Genomic DNA, 20,108 nt, shown 5'->3' on the forward strand with positions numbered 1-20,108 from the left:
GTGATACCTTCTCACCCCTGGATCTCCCTTTTTTGGGCTCAGACCCTTCTCGAAAGTCTGCTTCCCTCCGTCGGGTTCACTGCGTCTTCTTAAACAGTTCACTATGGACAACCCTCTGCCGGGTTCATTCTTGTCCCCACACTATTCATTAAGACTTCCGACTTCGCCCCCCTTTTATCGGCATCCCTCCGTCCGCTTCACTCTTGCCAACTTTACAATGTGGGATTTGCTTCCATTAGCTTCACAATCATCTGTTGGTCAAAGGCTTTCGACTGTACAAAGGATTTGACTAGACCCCCTGTATGACCACTTTGACCCCGTTCTCGCCTTTCTCCCAAGGCCTTCTGGTTACAGTAGTACAACAGGGTAATCGGCCAGAGTTTCCTGAGTAAACACCCATGTGGTACTTGCCTCTTCTATGCTGGCTTTCCTCTTGCGTATCAACAGTTCTTTGTACTTTCTTTAATCAGCCGATTGCTATTTTCGTTCAACACGGTTCGGTTTATTATCGGCTCTCCCCTCGACTCACCGGCTGTGATTAACCTCTTGGCTTTTCTTGTCTCTGGAGTCAAGGCCTGTACCATGGGGCCAAGCATCTCTCCCCGGCTTGGTTGTCAGTGCAAGAGGACCCTGGGTACCATTGACATCTGCTGCAACACACGCTGGCTATTGTTCGCAGTCTTACGATTGCTTCTGCAAAGGTTTCACGGGCCTTGGTCGGAAAGGGCAAGGTCACTTCTCTCCTTGGCACCCTCTCAATTTGCGCCATCTTTCTCCTCCTCCTGAACTGGTGTGCTGAGTTAGCGGTTGTGCCTTCTGCTTTGCTCGTATTGTGCTCCACCTTTTATCCCTGTGGGAAAGGGAAAGGGTCATCAGGTGTGTGCGATTCTCGTAAATGGCTTGACTTTACCTGACCCTGGCGTTGGGACATGTCGGGTAAATGGCTTTGGTGTTTGTCCGTCGTCTTTCATGATGTGTGGAAATGTGCGTGTCGGAAATGGAGGTGGGTGTGGAGTATTCAAGGATCTTACAGGGTAGGATGGGGAAAAGGTTTAATAAGAAAGGGGATACCGCGTCTCACCCTTCGGTTTCCCACTTCCACTCACCAAGGAACCCCCATCCAAGTGATCCTCCCTCAATGGGCCACCCCCAGGAACTGGATCCAATAGCAATGGCAATGTCCTGTCACCTGGATGACAGATCCCCGGGGATTAGTCGGGGAAGACACCTTCAGGTTTCTCACACTAACCTTTCCCCAGAACAGTGGCATGCCTTTGGAATTTATCCAATAGATTCCTAACATTTTGGAAACTTTGTAAATGCCAAAAGGGTGACTTTAAAAAAGGTACTTACCTGGCTTTGAGATGTTTCCCTGGTCCCCATTGAGGACCTGGAGTTTCTGGAGTGGATAAGGAACACGTAATTTACCTGCAACTATTGTCTCCCAGCATGGGTCAGGCGTGGATTCAAATGCTCATGAATATTCCCCATTGTCAGGCCGGGAGTCCTCGGTAAAAGAAAAACAGTTTCACTTTCACTTATAAACTGTATTTCTTCTCTTAACCGATCACTGTCCTCTGGGTTACACTGCCCCCAGCCAATGATAGCCTTCTCCCCAAGCCCCTGCTTTGGCAGCCATCTTCAGATTTAGTAAGCACGTAAAGTGGCAGTATGTCGAAGAAGAGCCGCAGAGGGGTAGGAGGGAGGGTTCGCATGTGAATCCATGCAAGACCCATGTAGGAGAACAATAGTTACAGGTAAATAACTTGTTCCTTCTTCAGAATGGGGTCTGGCATGGACTCACATGCTCATGAATAAAGAATGTATAGCAGTACAACATTACACAACCACAGGAGGTGGCAAGGCTCAACAGAAGCAATACTCTTACCTCTGGAACAGACGCACCTCAAGTGAACAGGTTGCGTAGCACTGCTTGGCCGACTCTGGCCTCCTCTCTGGAATCTCTGTTGACGCAATAGAACTTCGCGAAGGTGTGCTGCGTGGACCTCCAAGTAGCAGCCCTGCAGACGTCCTGCAGGGGTACACCAGACAGGAACGCCGTTGTCCCAGCGACCAATCTGGTTCAGAGGACCAAAGTTCACGTACAGTTGAGACGTCTTCTGAAAACTCTGTGTGTGCCACATAGAACTTCAGGGTATGAGCAGCGTCCAGTGAGTGCAGGGCCCTTTCAGCCGGTTATGAAGGCTTTGGAAAAAACACAGGTAACACCAAAGGCTCATTGAGGTGGAATTTCAATGGAACCTTCGGCATAACCCTCCACCGCACCACCCTCGATTCGTGGCAAGTCAGATATGGCTGTTTGCAGGATAGGGCCTGGATCTCACCCACCCTCCTGGCAGAGGTGATGGCCACAAGGAAATGGCTGTGGTGGACGGCTGACTGGGGAACAGCGCGGACAACATACCAGCACATTGCAAATTCAACATCAGTGGTGTGAGGAGCGGGCAGGCCCATCTCTTCTTACATATTTATACGTGGCCCAAAGCTTTGAAGAGGAGGACTGGGGGCGGATAGCAGAGTCCTCCACTGAGGTTTGTGAACACTAAGAAGAACAATTAGCCACAATGAATGCAGAGTGCAGCTCAGGTGCTGAGGCTGGTGCCAGGTAAGGGGCACAACAAACCACTGTGTGGACCGCAATATATTATAGGTGAGGAGGAGTGCAGAGTCCCCAGGAAATCATGATATGTGATTAAAAGAAGTGATGAAAGGGGGGGGGATACTTGCTCTAGCTCCTGCAGAAGGCTGAGGGACTAAGTGAAGGGGTAGCCCCTCGCCATATTGGGACTTGCATAATACCAGCAAAGTCCTCCATGTGTGTTGTGGCCAAGGCTGAACAGTCACTCGATGATGAGGAGGCGCCTGACAAGATAAACCTAAAGGGGTTTTGCATTCAGAAGGAGACTACACTCGCGCAGAGTGATATGAAATTTGATTTGTATCGCGCTCATACACAAGTGTTTCAGAGCACGACGAGGCAAGGGAGGGGAACAAGGAAGGACAAAAACAATGATATTACTAGGCCCAGTGACATTGAGAAAGCGCAAGTGCAGGGGGGAAGGAAACAGGAAAGTGCTAGGGTTAGGGAAGCGGTGGAAAGTGCTGAACACGGGATAAAAACAATTGGTAGTGCCGCCAACAGGTGGCAAGTGCAAGGTTAAAGCGCAGACAAGAGGTGTCTAATAAGTGCAGATAAGAGAGGCAGTGCAGGTGTATGGCTGGTGGGCAGGGACCTGGGCCCGAAGATCAGCGGGTAACCAGGTGCCCGGTACCGAAGCAGACAGATCAGCAGGGGAGAGAAAGAGCTAATGCAGAAGCAAAGAGGAAGGTCTTGAGATGCTTCCGGAACTGAAAATGGTTCTCCTCAGGCATGGGGGAGACAGGGAGTTCTGTTCCAGAGGGAGGCCCCAGCCAAGGAAAGAGATCTACTTGTTGCTTGGAGAAGCGACTGACCCTGAGAGAATTGGAGGTGGAGGAGCAAAGAGCTCGAGTAGGAAGGTATTTAAGGATGGAGAGTTGAAGGCATTGTGGACCCAGGCCCCAGAAAGCCTTGTGCACAATGCAAAGGGTCTTGAATTTAATCCTTGCAGCCACTGGGAGCCAATGAAGAGATTTCAGAGCGGGAGAGATGCAATCCCAGGGCTTGAGGCCAAGGACAAGTCTCGCAGTCCTGTTATGGATAAGTTGCAGAGGGCGGAGAGTAGAAGCAGGCAGATTTAGAAAGAGGCTGTTGCAGTAGTCCAGCCTAGAGAGAACCAGAGCACTAGAGACGGTGAGCTTCTGGCAGAAGTAGAGGACATGAAGAATACCTCTGAGGAGGTGAAGTTGGTAGTTTGACTTCTTAGAGACGTCAGAGATGTGAGGAAAAAAGGAGAATGTGGAGTTGAAGATGACCCGTGGTTCCTAGACTCACAGGTGGGAGTAGGAAGAGGGCCAAGAGAGCCCAGCCAGAGAGCCGAGTGTCATCCGCGTAGCACTGAAAGTTGGAGCAGAGAGCGGCAATGCGGTGGGCGAGAGGTGCCAGGTATTGGTTGAAGAGCCAGGGAGAGAAGTTAGACCCCTGTGGTACACCACAGGTAGAGAGTGAGATAGAGGAAAGGAAGGACCCAAGTTGGACCTGGGAGGGTCGATCAGAGAGGAAAGAGGTCAGCCACGCCAGGGCCTGATCGGTGATAACCAGGATATCCCAGAGACGGTTGAGCAGGATGGCATGGTTGACCGTGTCAAAGGCAGAAGAGAGATCAAGTAGGATGAGGACAGATGGGATGTTAAGAGTCGAGGTTGGAGAGAATGTCTTCACGGATATTCAGGAGAGCAGTTTCCATGCTTCTGGCAGCTCTGAAGCCAGACTCATTGTCATGGAGACAACAAACAGAATCTGTGTGAAGATTAAGATGGGAGATGGCCAGCTTTTCCAGGAGTCTGCCCAGGAAAGGAGTGACGGAGATCGGGCGATAGTAAGACGGGCATGAAGGGTCGGCTGTGGGTTTCTTGAGAAGAGGGTGCCCAAGAGAGTGCTTCAGAGGCGAGGGGAAGGCTCCAGAGGTGAAGGAGAGGTTGCAGAAGTCGGTCAGAGCAGGAGCAAGGGTGTCAATGTGGTCGTTGATGGTTTTGGACGAACAGGAAAGAACCTGTTTTGATGAGACGTTCATAGATCGGACTTGTCTGGAAATCTCGGCAAGAGAGAAATGAGGAAAGGAAGAGAAAGTGGGAGCGGGGCAGCTGCAGGAGAGCCGGAGAGGAGGGGGAAGAGGATTAGACGATGAAAGGGTGGACAGGATATCCTGGGTTTTTGAGATGAAGTGAGAGGCAAGGGCTGTGAAACGGGCCTGGGAGGCGACCGGAGAGGTAGAGATTGCAGCAGAGGAACAAGTTACTCTCTTACCTGGTAACGTTCTTTCGATGGGATGGTCCGACGACGTATTTCATATCTATGACAGTAATCACCACAGCTGTGCTGCTTCGGAAAATCTTTGGCGTCTGCGTCCTGCGTCGATGATATCGATACGCCGCCCTCGAGGACCTCCTCCGACGGCCGACGTCACTGGATGTTATAAGTAGGACGCACGACGCCCGTAGCCTCAGTTGTAGTTTTTTCCCAGAACGTGTGCCACCAGTCTTCTGCCAGTCTGACATACAAAGCCTTGTGGAAACGTAAGCTGCAATCACATAAGAAATTCTGTAGCGGGGGAAGGTAGGGAGGGAGCGATATGGAATATGTCGTCGGACCATCCCATCGAAAGAACGTTACCAGGTAAGAGTAACTTGTTCTTCGAGGGGATTGGGTCCTCCGACGTATTCCATATCTATGACAGACTCCCAAGGCAGTACCAATGCAAGGAGGTGGGAAAATAATTTAGAAAACAGAAATTTTGCATGCCCAATCAAATTGCGGAATAAAGGACCGCCTTGCCAAAGGCCAGATCCTGCCCCGGGATGGAATCGAGGGAATAGTGACGTACAAAAGTATGTACCGAAGCCCAGGTGGCTGCATCACAGATGTTACGAATAGGAACACCCCTCTGCAGGGCAGTAGAGGCAGCCATACCCCTGGTAGAATGGGCCCGTAAGCCGACCGGTGGGTCCTTACCCGCCAAGTGGTAACACTCAGAGATAGCCAAAATAATCCAGCGAGACAAAGGGCCTCATTACGAGTCCGGCGGTAACCGAGGCGGTAAAACCACCTGGTTACCGCCGGACTCGTATTACCATTCCACCTCCGTGATTCCCGGAATTACTGGGGCATTACAACCCCGGTTTTCCAGGAATCACGGAGGCGGAATGGTAATACGAGTCCAGCGGTAACCAGGCGGTTTTACCGCCTCGGTCCTATGGGACTCAATGGGAATGGGGATTATGGAAACACCGGCAGCATCTCGTAATGCTGCTGGTGTTTCCTCGTCCGCCTGCAGGCGGGAGGTGTTAAACCCGCCAGGTCAAACCTGGCGGGAACATCACCTCCTGCCTGCAGGAGTCGGGATCAGGCGGTCCGGAAACAACAGTGGCGGCGGGTTTACCGCCACTGTTATTTACGGACCGCCTGATTTGTAATGAGGTCCAAAGTCTGTTTCGTCACAGCCTGTCCCAAACACTTTCCAGCGTAACCAATGAAGAGCTGATGGTCCACTCTGACCTGGGAAATGCGTGAAATATAAAAGCTTAACGCTCCCCTAGGATCAAGCCTATTGAGCCTCTCCTCTTCCTTACCAGGATGTGGAGGAGGATAAAATGCCAGAACAACCACCTTCTGGCCTAAATGAAATTCCGACACCACCTTCGGAAGAAAAGAAGGACGAACTCTAAGGACAACCCTGTCCTTATGAAACACTGTGAAGGGTGGCTTAACTGAAAGTGCCTGTAACTCACTCACTCTGCGAGCGGAAGTGACCGCAACTAAAAAGAGTTAACATTCTCAAAGGGCATGAATGCAAAGGCTCAAACGGAGCACCCATCAGAAACTTGAGAACAAGGTTCAAATCCCAACCGGGCACCTGGAAAGGCGACGGAGGGAACACATTAGTGAGCCCTTTCAGAAACTGAGAAATTAAAGGAATTTTAAAATAGGAACACTCTTCAGACGAGCGCTTAAATATGGACAGCGCCACCAGGTAACCTTTAATGGTACCCACTTGGAGGCCCCTGTGGGCCAAAGAAAACAAAAAAGACCGAACCATGGGAATTTCACATGCAAAAGGATCCCCATCCTTAACCCTGCACAAGTCGCAGAACTTTCTCCAACGGCAACGGTACAGGGACTTTGTTGCAGGGCTTCTGGCCGAAAGCAACACCTCCATCACGTCTTCAGGGAGGTCCCAATCCTTATACCTCAACCTTTCAGAAACCAAGCGTTAAGGTTGAGGGACCTGACCTCTGGATGGAGAACCTGACCCCCCTCCCGTGAGAGCAGATCATCTCGGTAGGGAAGCCGACATCGAGGGCAGATGGACAAGTCGAGAAGGTCCGGGTACCACGTCCTCCGGGCCCACGCCAGAGCAATGAGGATCATCCGGGAACCGAACCTCCGTAACATCCGCATGAACTTGCGGGATGACAGGGACTGGAGGAAAATCATACAGCAGTGGGAATGACCACTCCACCACGTCTAAGGCTCAGTTTGGAGGAAATTCCCGCAAGGAGAACCTCTCGCACTTCCGGTTGACACTGGAGGCGAAGAGATCCACTTGAGGGGTCCCCCAAAGGGTGAAGATCTCCAGGAGAATCTCCTGAGCCAACTCCCACTCGTGAGAGATCGCGCTCTGCCTGCTCAGAGCGTCCGCCGTCTCGTTTTCGTCTCCTGCCAGATGAACTGCCGAGATCGAAACTTCCTGCTGGATTGCCCAGAACCAGAGCTGCATCGCCTCCCTGCACAGAGGAAGTGACCCTGCCCCCCACCCTTTTTGTTGAGGTAGTGCATGGCCACCGTGTTGTCTGTCAGGATCAGGACATTCTTTCCTCGCACAGTCGGCAGAAAAGCCTTCAGGGCTAGCCTGACGGCCCTCAGCTCCAACAGATTGATATGGAGTCTGGACTCCGACGGAGACCAACGACTGCCGACTGTCAACTCGTTGGCATGAGCTCCCCATCCCGTGAGGGATGCATCCGTCACGATCGTCACCTCCGGCCAGGGCAGCCAAAATGGAGCCACCCTCATCAGATTGCCTTCGTCGGCCCACCACAGAAGGTCCTGGGCGACCGAAGACGGCACCTGAACAGGGTCCGACATCCTGCCGGCGGACTGAGACCACTGGAGCTTGAGTGCCCATTGGAGAGATCTCATCTGCTACCTGGCCTCTGGCACCAGAAGAATGCAGGATGCCATGAGGCCAAGCAGTCTCAAGAACTGGAACGCTGAGATAGTCTGGGCAAGTCGAAACTTGTGCACCATCTGCTGAATGTGATGAGCCTTCACCTGGGGAGGAAAACACTGCCCCAGGGACGTGTCGAGCACTGCTCCGATGTACTGGAGCCTCCGAGTTGGTGTCAAATGGGACTTCTTTAAGTTGAGGGAGAAGCCCAGTTTGTGGAGGGAGTGGCAGGTGACAGACAGATGATCCAGGACTTGCTCGGGAGAGCGCGCCCTGATCAACCAATCGGCCAGGTAGGAGTAGACGTGAATCCCCACTTTCCTGAGGTGCGCTGCCACCACTACCATGTCCGAGCGGGACCTCTCCCGCGAATCGTGACGACCACCCGAGCCCGAAGGCATGCAAGCAGTGTCTCTTGGCGGATCACGACCGACCCCACTCGGAGGCCCGGACGGACCAGTGCCCTGCGATTCGAGAATCGCCAACATTTTCTAGCAGAAGGAAGCCCATTCCTCCGGCGTCGCATGCTTGGTGGGGTAAGCGACGGGCGGAGTCCTCGGATGAGGACGGGGAAGGCGACCAATGACGCCGCTTCCGGGAATGCCTCGAAGAGGCAGAGGAGTGGCGAGACCGACTCCGGGAACGAGACCCACTGGACTTCCGACGACGATGCAGAGAGTCGCCACTTGAGTCGTCCGTCGAAAGCCCCGCAGACCTCGACTTTCGGGGCTTGGACACCTTACCGAACGATAACTTCTTGCGCTCCCGCAAGGCTTTAGATGTGAGCGACTGGCAGTCGACACAGTCATCCGTGTCATGGGCCTCCCCGAGGCACCAGAGGCAGGCGCCATGCGAGTCCGTAACCGACATCTTGGACCCACAGTCCCCGCGCTTCTTAAAGCCCGGACGCGGTGTGGAAGACGAGGTAGACATCTTCACGAAGAAATACTTCACAAACACCAAACAGGTTCGAAGAACCGAGAAACAACAAACTCCAAAGAGTCGAGTCGCGCCGAGATTCCCGAAGCGAACACGTTCGCGGAAAAAACGGAACTGAGGCTATGGGTGTCATGCGTCCTACTTATAACTTCCAGTGATGTTGGCCGTCGGAGGAGGTCCTCGAGGGCGGCGTATCGATGTCAGAGACGCAGGACGCAGACGCCGAAGATTTTCCGAAGCAGCACAGCTGTGGTGATTGCTGTCATAGATATGGAATACGTCGGAGGACCCAATCCCCTCGAATTGGCCAGCTCCTTGCAGATTTTAAATAGTTTGGCTGAGTTGTTACATGCTGCAGAGACGCAGGCTTGGATGTGGACTATCTTCTTAGTTCGGACAAGTTGCCGGTATTGCCTTTGGAGTAGTCGGCAGGCCAGTTTGTCAGAGGATGTACAAGAGGCCAGCCTTTTCCTCTCAGCCACCCTACACTCGCGTTTAAGGGTGGCTAGATCGGAATTGTACCAAGAGTTGCACTTGGCTTTGGGCGGCAACCGGATCCTCATGACCGGGGCAAGAACATCAAGAGTATCAGAGATAGAAGAGTAGAGCATGGAAAGGGCTGTGTCAGGATGTGAGTCAGCCAGAGTAGGGGGTTCGGGGGAGAGAAAGTGGCAGCGAAAGCCTCAACTGACACACACGCTTCATGGGTCGGATGACCGAGAAGGTAGGTGGCAGTGTTGGGGTTGGCTTGGCCTGAGGGGTAGAGAGGGAGAGATGGGAGGAAAGGAGTGAGCGATTACTCCAGGGGAGAGGAGTGGTCAGAGGGATGGAGCCTTCGTAAGTGTCCCCAGTGAAATGAACCATCAGACTCGTCCTTTCTGGACTTCCTGGTCCCTGACCCATAGAGGCCTACACACAGCAGTACATCCAACATGGCCACAGACCACGTAACGCGGCGCACCAGTTTCTGCATTGCACGCATCACGTTCCATAAAGCGGCCATGCCTCCGCGGCTCTGCGCGTCTCAATGCTGCTGTTTACTGAGGTTGCCGTGTGCTGCCGAAGTTCGCTCTCGTTTTCTACTAACTCCTGGTTCCTGGGTCCTTGTACCCTTCACCTTCCTCCAATTCCCTTGCCCTCCTTTTCATCCCGGATCTCCGCGTACACTCTGCTGAGTGTAAGCTTCGCTGTTTCCTGGAATTCCCAGATATACTGTACGTTCCAGGACTCGGATCACGGAACGCACGCTGGAAGCTGTGGACACCCACGCGGGCTTATACAAGACCCGTGCCGAAGGAAAACTTCAACAAAGAAAGAACACAAACAGGTGAGAAGGGGGGAAACCTGTGACAGATTGAGACGCCAACAAACAAACAGTGATATGGATATGGAGGCGGCTGTGCAAGACCTCATGCGCGGCATGCAGGCGTGAACAACAGAAGTTCAGAATTTAAAGGCCGAGAATGCTGCATTAAAACAGTTAGTCCTATCACGTGATTCCGCAACCAAAGAAAGTGTACTGCTGGGCGGCATTGTGGATAAATATGATGGCTCATCAAGAAACCTTCGCGGATTCCTTGATTCGTGTTAAGTCCACTTTACTTTTAAGCCCTATTACTTCTCTACCCCCAGAGCAAAGGTGGGCTTTATGATTTCCCATCTTTCAGGGAATGCACTAACTTGGGCTACGCCCCTGGTTAATTCTGGAGATGCCCTCCTGGATGACTATGATGGCTTTGTACAAGCCTTAAATGCCATGTTTGACCGCCCAGAACAGGTCTACAGTGCCCAGGAGCGGCTGCTAGACTTCCAACAAGGTACCCAGGATATGCTGACCTATGTGACACGCTTCAAGCAACTGGCCAAGGATGCAGATTGGTCCCCGGAGGCCTGCTTTACCCTTTTTCGAAGAGGATTGAATGAGGAAATTAAAGATGAGTTGGCAAGAGTAGCACGCCCAAGTTCCTTCCAGGCTCTTATGGATCTCTTCTTACAGATTGACTTCCGCTTCCAGGAAAGGAAGGCAGAAAAGAAGAAGACTAAAATGATTTGCCAAAAATGCTCCATAGAACCGTCCCCCAAACCCAAGCCATTTCCCGCCCCCTTTACAGACCCAGAACCCATGCAATTGGGGGCCTTCCGTGGACCCATATCCCCGCAAGAAAGAATGCGATGGATTGTGTATGTATTGTGCCTCAGACAAACATCTTGTGAGAGAATGTCCCTTGGCTCCCCCACGGCGTTCGGGAAACGCCAGCTCCCGATCCTAGATGGAGCACAGTTTCAGGAGAGAGATGTTTGCTCCACATCTATTCCATCCTTGAACTCTCCTGGACAAGGCAATCTAGTGATCTTACAAGCCTTCCTATCGCCTTCCAAGAAAGAAAACTACCCTATTCTGGCATTAGTGGATTGTGGGGCCATGGGGATATTTATAGATCAAGATTGGGTCACTACCCAACACATTCCATATGAAACTCGGGGCATCATGCAGAAGCCATTGATGGAAGGCCCCTCTCTTCAGGGCCCATTACCCTACAAATTAAAGAGATCCAGCTCTCCATAAACCATCATCGAGAGAACATCAGATTTGACATCATAAAGTCTGCCCATTATCTAATGCTATTGGGTATGCCCTGGTTACAGATGCCCGTTCATCAATTTGGCGGCAGGATCATTGTTTCTTGGATCTGGACATTGTATATCTCACTGTTTATCCATGGATTCCTCGCCATCCCCTCCTGAAGAGGCGCCCACAAGACTGCAAGGCCCATTCACAGTTTCAAATATTATCCAGGTTCCTTGGGCCTATCAGGATTACGCGGATGTGTTCTCAACTGCTATCGTTCAGTCTCTACCCCCTCACAGACCTGAAGACTGTGCTATAGATACTGAACCTACGACAGTAATTCCCTTTGGAAGAATGTTCATACTATCCGAGCCAGAGAAAAAGGCCCTCCGAGAATATTTGGATACCAACCTAGAAAATGGCACCATACGACCCTCCAAATCTCCGGCAGGAGCTTTGTATCTTTTTTGGGAACAAAAAACAACGAAGGAGCTTAGACCCGGTCTTGATTATCGTGGTCTAAACCAATGTACCCTCAAGGACCGTTATCCGTTACCCTTAATTTCGGACATCCTGCAAGCAGTGGGAGGAGCCGCAGTCTTCACGAAATTGGATCTCAGAGGTGCCCATCATCTAATCCGTATAAAGGAAGGAGACGAATGGAAAACAGCCTTTAGAACACCCTTTGACATTTTGAATATCTGGTTATGCCCTTCGGACTCGCCAATGCCCCGGCGGTCTTCCAACGTTTCATGGACCGAGTGTTCTCAGACATGCTGTTTCTCTTCATAGTTTACCTGGATGATATTTTAATATACTCCAAGGACCATCTCAAGCATGATGAGCATGTTAAGGCAGTCCTACAAAGATTACGTGAACATAAACTCCTGGCTAAACCCGAGAAATGCCTTTTCCATGTCTCTACTGTTTACCATCTAGGATTCGTCCTCAGTCCTGAAGGAATCGGAATGGACCAATCAAAGGTAAAAGTAATTCTATCCTGGCCAGTCCCAACCACCGTGAAGCATATTCAATCCTTCCTGGGGCTTGCCAACTTTTACCAGAAATGTATACCGTCCTTTTCGGAGATAGTTCAACCAATCATTACACTGTTGAAGAAGGATACACCCTTTCTCTGGTCAGCAGCCCAAGATAAGGCCTTCCAACAACTAAAACCGGAGTTTACACAAGCTCCCATCTTGGCTCAACCAGACATCGATCGACCTTTCATAGTGGAGACAGATGCTTCTAACTACGCTATCGGAGCAGTTCTCAAGCAGGAACTCGAGGACAAATTAGAACACCCCATCGCTTATCTATCTCGAACTCTAACTCCCAGCGAGACTCATTATTCTGTCCTAGAAAAGGAACTGTTAGCCATCCGTCAAGCCTTTACAGAATGGCGTTATCTACTTTTGGGGCAAAACATCCTGTTCAGGTCCGTACGGACCATCAGAATCTTCAAGTGCTACAATCCCTGGAATGCATGGAATAGTCGTCAAGCCCGCTGGGCCTTCTTTCGCACAGTATCAGTTCCAAATGCAACATGTTCCTGGGACTCATCATAATTGCTGATGCCTTGTCCCGACGTCCCGACTATGAAACTCTAAGATCGACCCTTTCCCAAAACGTTTCCTCACACAATTTTTGTAGCCCAAGCAATTAGCCTCCTGGAAGACATTCAAATTCAAACCCAGTCTTCCGAGATCTGGAAGGAATTTACTGGGAAGAATCGATGGAATCTCAGAACAAAGGATGGGTATCTGTTTAAAGACAATGACCTGGTTATTCCTAGGCAAAAACTGCGACAAAGGATCATGAACCTCTGCCACGATATCCTTCATTCAGGACATCGTGGCATCTTCAATACTCTCCGATTGATACAAAGACAGTTTTGGTGGCCTAAAATGAGAGCCGATTTCCAACGCTATATCCAAACTTGTGCAATCTGCAATCAAAACAAGCATGACAACAAGAAACCGGCGGGACTCCTGCTCCAACCTCCACTACCAACAAGGCCCTGGGAATTCATTGCTACGGATTTTATTGTAGAGTTGCCACCTTTCAGGGGATTCACAACTATCATGGTCACCATTGACTTATTCACTCACATGGCTCACTTTACGCCCTTATATAAACTACCATCTTCCTCAGAACTTGCTGGAATTTTCCTGGAACACATATTCCGACTTCACAGACTCCCTTCCAAAATCATATCAGACAGGGGAACCCAATACATATCTCAATTTTGGAAACACATATGCCGTATACTAGGAATCCAACGGGCCCTCTCCTCAGGTTATCATCCCCAGACCAATGGAGCTACTGAACCTGTGAACCAAACCCTGGAGCAATATCTTTGTTTCACCACCAAGGTCCAGGACAATTGGTCACTTTTGATACCTGTGGCTGAATTCGCCTATAACAATTCAGATCACTCGGCTGTCAAAGTCAGCCCTTTTTTCTGTAACCAACGGTTCCATCCTTCAGTTCTCGCATCCTTGCTTCCACATCCTACACCAGTTCCTACACTCGACTCTTGGATTCAAAATCTCATCAACGTGCACAAACAAGCCAAGGAACACCTTGAAAATGCCCGACCCACTACCAAGCTCTATGCAGACTCCAAAAGAAGACCAGGTCCCCCCTATGCAGTAGGTGATAGGGTCTGGCTATCCCCGAAACTACTGCCCTGGCATTTACGACCAAATAAGTTGGCCCCCCGGTACTATGGTCACTTCTCCATAAAGGAGATCATTAACCCAGTGGCCTACCGACTCAAGCTACCAGACTCCTGGAAGAGAGTCCACCCAGTGTTTCATACAGCTCTACTGAAACCATACGTTCAGTCCTCCCGGACTGCTCCAAGGTCTACACCAGTGATTGTCAACGACCAACTGGAATACGAAGTGTCCAGAATATGTGATTCCAGGTACCGACGTGGTCAGCTACAATATCTGGTTGAATGGAAATGATACCCTCCCAGTGAACGCACCTGGGAACCATATACAAACCTTAATGTCCCCAGACTACTCAAAATGTTCCACCTTATACACCCGGGCAAACCCGGAGGAACTTTACTTCGGAGGAGGCATGCTGTCATGAACCATCGGACTCGTCCTTTCTGGACTTCCTGGTCCCTGACCCATAGAGGCCTACACACAGCAGTACATCCAACATGGCTACAGACCACGGAACGCGGCGCACCAGTTTCTGCATTGCATGCATCACGTTCCATAAAGCGGCCACGTCCCCGCGGCTCTGCGTGTCTCAACGCTGCCGTTTACGGAGGTTGCTGTGTGCTGCCGAAGTTCGCTCTCGTTTTCTACTAACTCCTGGTTCCTGGCTCTTTGTACCCTTAACCTTCCTCCAATTCCCTTGCCCTCCTTTTCATCCCGGACCTCTGCGTACACTCTGCCGAGTGTAGGCTTCGCTGTTTCCTGGAATTCCCGGATATACTGTACGCTCCAGGACTCGGATCACGGAACGCACGCTGGAAGCTGAGGACACCCGTGCGGGCTTATATAAGACCCGTGCCGTACGAAGGAAAACTTCAACAAAGAAAGAACACAAACAAGTGAGAAGGGGGGAAACCTGTGACACCCGGACCACGAAGTGGATTACCAGCTTGGTCTTTGGCTACCTCACTGCAGCAGTTGCCCTTCCGAGTGCATCCTTGGAACTTGAAGGATCTTCAACTTGTACTGCCTTCTCCTGTATTTTCAGCCTTCTGGGCTCAACGGAAGCTGTGCAGGGCCTGCTTCTTTGTTCGTCATTAATTGAAGATCGACTCTTGCCGCCTGGTCATGGCGATTCCCATTGCAACCACTTTTCTTCGGCCCTTGTAGGTCGTGTTCTCTGCAGAAGTCTTCTTCCTTTCATCATAATGGGTGCTATACTGCACAGTGACTTCAACCGTGATATAAGTACTGCAACGGACCTAAACAAAATCCTGCATCCAAAACTGGCCACTGCACCCGCAACCTCTCTGCCTCTCTCCACTGGACCAAGCAGAAAAGTATGTGGCCCCAATGTAATTCAAAACCTTTGAAGTGCCGGTTTCTTTCCCCCTCCTCCATAGGTTGGCAAAAGCCCTGTCTTTATCACTCTCTTTCCTGACCTAGATTAGGGGTTGTCTAGTCAAGGATCCCCTCATGGACATTTTCTAGCATAGTAGGAATGAGAGAGCTACTTACCTGAACTTTCCTTAACTTTTTTACATCTGAATCGCAACCACTGGCATCGTCCAATCACATATTACACCTACCTGAAACGTATATCTTTTGGAACTAATGACTCTGAGGTACTCAGTCCTATTGCATCTCAGGAATGGACTTGGGAAACTATTCTAGTGTTGCTCTTAAGTGTTTCTAATGCGTTTTCCAAATCCTTACCTTTAGTGCATTGGTTTTGAATGAAAAGTTTTTCTATCTGTTTCGCTCGCCTGGCTCCCACAGGGGCGTCCGTCGGACCCGGACTGCTGCGGCCTATACCCACGTGATGCGTAGTGCAGCGATGACTGACTGGATCTGCCCTCCTAATCTTGTCTGCTTGGCCCGTAGAAGTATTCTCCTACAAGTGGAGGGATGGATTTAGCCACTTGTGGATTCAAGTGATAGCACCCCCACTGTCCTCCCCACTAAACACCTCTGAAGCGCCCTCTCAGCAATCTCACCTTTTATTCTTGAAGGATGAGCCCTCCATCCGGCGAAGCACGCAGGGGCGCGTTGATGACCAGTTACTTCACTGGCCTGAAGATATTGAAAGAGTTGTAGACGAATCCTGACTCCAAAAGGTCCAGGCGAAGAGCCGTAAGTATATAGTTCGTAAGAGTTCAAAATGTCTGGAATTCACTCCTGTCCAATTCCTCTTTTATCTTGCAGATTTGACCCAATAAGAAGACTGACAGCTGAAAGTGCTCCGGTAAAAGTCTGTTACCCAACACTGTCCGGTAAATAATGCCAAGGGTTAAACTTGCTGCTTTCTCCTCATTTTACAGGTGCGGCATAAGAAGATGTGGCGTGCTGATGAATTATACCTGCGGCGGTAAAATCAGGTAAGCATATGGCGGCTAAAGAGATTGTCTCTGTCTGTTCTCTCTGCTCACCTTGTTGTTTCTTGTCCCCCTTAGGTGCCGGGATTCAGCGATGTAAAGATGGAGACAGCGCCGGATCGAAGAGATGCTGCGTGGAACGGTGAGTATGGCGCGGCGCTGCTGCTGGCGATGCGACGCGTTTAAAACAAAGTCTTTCCTCAAGTTTGAAGATGTGATGAATCCGGAATCCGGTAAAAATCAGGTAATACTCTTGTTCTAACCTTTGCTTCTTTCCTTCTCTCTAGGTGCTCCAGGTGGGCGTGGCAGAAGGCTGGATGCTGCTGCTGGCACGGTGAGCGTTACGCTGCTGGATGCAGAATAACGCGAAGCGTGTGCTGCTCTTCGGGCGTGGTTTAAATAGCCTCCAAAGTATTCCCAGGTAGGTATTCTTCCCCGACCACACCAGAGTAACAAAATAGTCCCTAAGGTAAAGTAGTCCCTTCCAGGCCTCACATGGGCTTGGATCTTCTTGCAGCATGGTCTGCATCAGGTAAGTGTGCACCTGTGAGCCTGGCGCCTATGGCGCCAGGACTGATGTCCCATATGAGCCTGGCGCCATAGGCGCCAGGACTGAACCCAGACAGCCCCTAGCAGGGGTTGCTGGGTTTTTTCAAGGTGACATGATGCTTGCTCCCGGGGCTGATGGACGTGGACTGGATGCCCCATCCAGGGTGGGCTGGGTGTGCATCATGACACTATCTGCTCACAAGAGTGGTATTTTATAGTATTTGCATGACAATGCTAACCAAGAGGTTCCATTTTAAATGCCTAATAGATTATTGTACATTTTCGCACTTACCTGTTTAACTGGAGTTATTGGAACTGTGTGCATCTCACTGCAGCCCTAGACAACTCGTACACTCCTCCAGAGTCCAATCCTTGTCACTATGGTACCTACCTGAATTAGGTTTGGCTAGACTTCAGTGTCTTTTCTGTTCACCATAACAGGTTGGCGTTCCACAATCCATCACACAGGGATGATTCTGGAAATCCATCTTAATATTTACATAGCAAGAATACAGTGAGCATCTTAAGAGGATAATCAATTTTCTCTGTCCACAGAGTCAAATGCCTTTTTTTTTTTTAGAAGCACATACTTAGCAATAAAGAGTTTGAAAAATGTAAACTCTCCATAGTCCTCGGTTGTGCTTACCCCCTTCATGAAACCTTCCTGAGAGTATAATGATATTACTCACAATCCATCCAGTATAGAGGTTTCTCAAACATATTGAATGTTGTGTCCAAAAGGGAAATCGGGTGGTAATTACTAGGTAGGCTCTTGTCACTTATTATGGAATAGGATGATTCAAGCATCTCACCATGACAGATGTATTGACCCTAACCTAGTGACAACATTCAATATGTTATGAGAACGAGCACGCAAAACACTATTTTGGCCTTGACAGTAATTGTGATTGGGTATTTGTAACGCACCTAATACCCCGAGGTTTCTAAGCACGGACCAGGGATTGAACCTATGTTGCTCCGCGTTGTCTTGCTTACAAGGTGAGCGTGTTGCCCCTGAGCTATCCTCCCGAGACAAAAGTCAAGCAGAATCCTATTCGGGAGATCGACTTATTAATTTTCAGGATGTCAAGGCCTTTTGTTGGGCCCTTTCGAGAGAATGTAGGTAGGATGTCAATGCTCCATGGGTTATTGGAGGCCAAGGAACCTATTAAGGAAAGCAAACCTTAACAGGGAATAGCATTAACATGTGCTTCCCAGGCGACAGCATTCAAATAAGAACACGGATAGTGAACCCACAGGCACTCCCATCATGCATTCAATCTCGGTAAAACCAGGATTATTGCCACACATGAGAACTCCTATCCCAGGGATCCTTCTCCTTTGCAGATAGTGTCACAGCCAACTAGAATCCAAAAAAACAAGACCCCAACTAACTCAACACATGAAGTGAGTAACTGCATAAACAGCATCCTTAAATGAGCAGCAGGCACACCTGAAACACTTCCCTTTGCCTCTAGATCTTCGAATGTACATCTCTCTGAAAAAAGAAGGCATCCCAATAATAAAGCTGTAAAAATAATCAATAAGAGAATGGCACATCTAGTACAATCAAAACTCATCAAAATTGAAAAAACAAGCAATGAAAAGGATTACGAACAATTCTGATGTAGAACACGTTGGACAAATAAAACTCAGTCAAGCATAGGAAGAATTCCATTCTAAGGGGTCAATGGTTCTCAGATTTTAATGAAGAGAGAAGCAACTAAATCACCAACATGATTCACTTCAAACATGGCGACAAATAACAAGACAATACAAGGCAGATCTAACCCATTTGCTCAATAGCGAAACAGGTATCTGGGCATTCAAGACATTAAAAGAGTTGTAACAATTATGTTTACTATACAATCCAAATTAGTAAGAGGATCAATATAGATATCTCACTGCACATTACCTTTGAAGCTTTTCCCGCAGATCTGACATGTGTGGGGCCTCCCTTCCTGGTGTCTGCTAGCGACATGTCGTACAAGAGGACCCTTCTCTGTAAACTTCTGATTACAGAACTCACAGCTGAAGGGACGTTCCCCAGTGTGGGTTCGGTTGTGCTTATCTAGGCTCGCTGTAAAAGAAAATCAATAGAATCTCATTTATTTTATTTATTTATCAGGGCTTTATAATGCGCCTATACAACAAATGGTGTTTCAAGGCGCCACAGGACAAAAAGAAGGGGGGGGAAGTGGTCTGGGATGAAGAAAAACTAAAGAAACAAAAAACAATCATAATAGGCCTTGTGTCATTCGGATCGTGCAATTACAGTAACAAGAAGTGCAGGGGAGTGTGGCGGGTCGGGGGTGGGGGGGACCAGGCCGGACAGAGCGTTATGCGTTAATGGTAAGATGGGAAAGGAAGAGTGGAGAGCATGCAGGTGGGGGGGGGATTGGGGAGCCCCTGGGCTCGGCGAGTGCTACGGGGAGGCCAAGTGGACAAGTGCTCGGGCAAAACAGGGAATGAGGGTCAACCTGCTAAGTGAGAGAACAGGGCTGGATCAGGCTCAGCAGGGGTGCAAGCCCCTCAGGCTAGTACAGTGGGAGGGAGCCTGGTAGGGCATACGCGTGTTTGGGGAGGGGGGTTAGGGAGAACTAGGTACGGGCTAGACTGGGCAAGGGCACCAGTCAGCCAGTCAAAATGTGCCAGAGGGGGAAGATTGGAAGATTAGTAGGAGAGGGGGAGAGGGAAGGAAGACAAGAAAAGGAGGGTCTTGAGCAGCTTCCAGAACTTCAGGAGATCAGGCACAAGTCTGAGAGGGTCAGGGAGGCCATTCCAGAGGGAGGATCCTGCTCCTTATAATAAAGAGCATGCACAGTGTGGCTGGCTATAAAAAAGCATGCGATGCTAAAGAACATCTTGATATGAAGGCGGCTGGCAGCTTCATATCGGACAGGCTTCTGACACTTTCAAAATTTTAACAGTAACCAGTGTGAGAGCAAGGTGGGCCATTTCGCGTCATCCATGCTAAAAAATCATGACCACTTCGGAATTAAACTAAATGGTACCTCTTTACCAAATATATCAATGTATGGATGTTCCTGTGTAAGGTTTAAAATAAAATAAATAAAAAAAAAAAAAAAAAGAAAAGACCCGGCAAAAACGATCCAAAGCCACTGCGCTCGTAAGGACACTTAGGGCCTCATCATGAGTTGGGCGGTATCCC

General features: G+C 49.7%; 1 protein-coding gene across 2 annotated transcripts in view; it reads right to left on the reverse strand.

Moving 5' to 3' along the window:
• Positions 1-20,108, reverse strand: part of ZBTB48 (zinc finger and BTB domain containing 48) — a 478,630-nt gene that overhangs the window by 140,119 nt on the left and 318,403 nt on the right. For both annotated transcript variants that reach the window (XM_069610427.1, XM_069610428.1), the window contains one exon: positions 18,852-19,016. In XM_069610427.1, coding sequence (XP_069466528.1) covers positions 18,852-19,016 — 165 coding nt within the window. The remainder of the gene's footprint in view (positions 1-18,851; positions 19,017-20,108) is intronic.

The sequence above is a fragment of the Ambystoma mexicanum genome, chromosome 8 (assembly GCF_040938575.1).
Source record: "Ambystoma mexicanum isolate Mex_15411 chromosome 8, UKY_AmexF1_1, whole genome shotgun sequence".
Taxonomy (NCBI): domain Eukaryota; kingdom Metazoa; phylum Chordata; class Amphibia; order Caudata; family Ambystomatidae; genus Ambystoma; species Ambystoma mexicanum.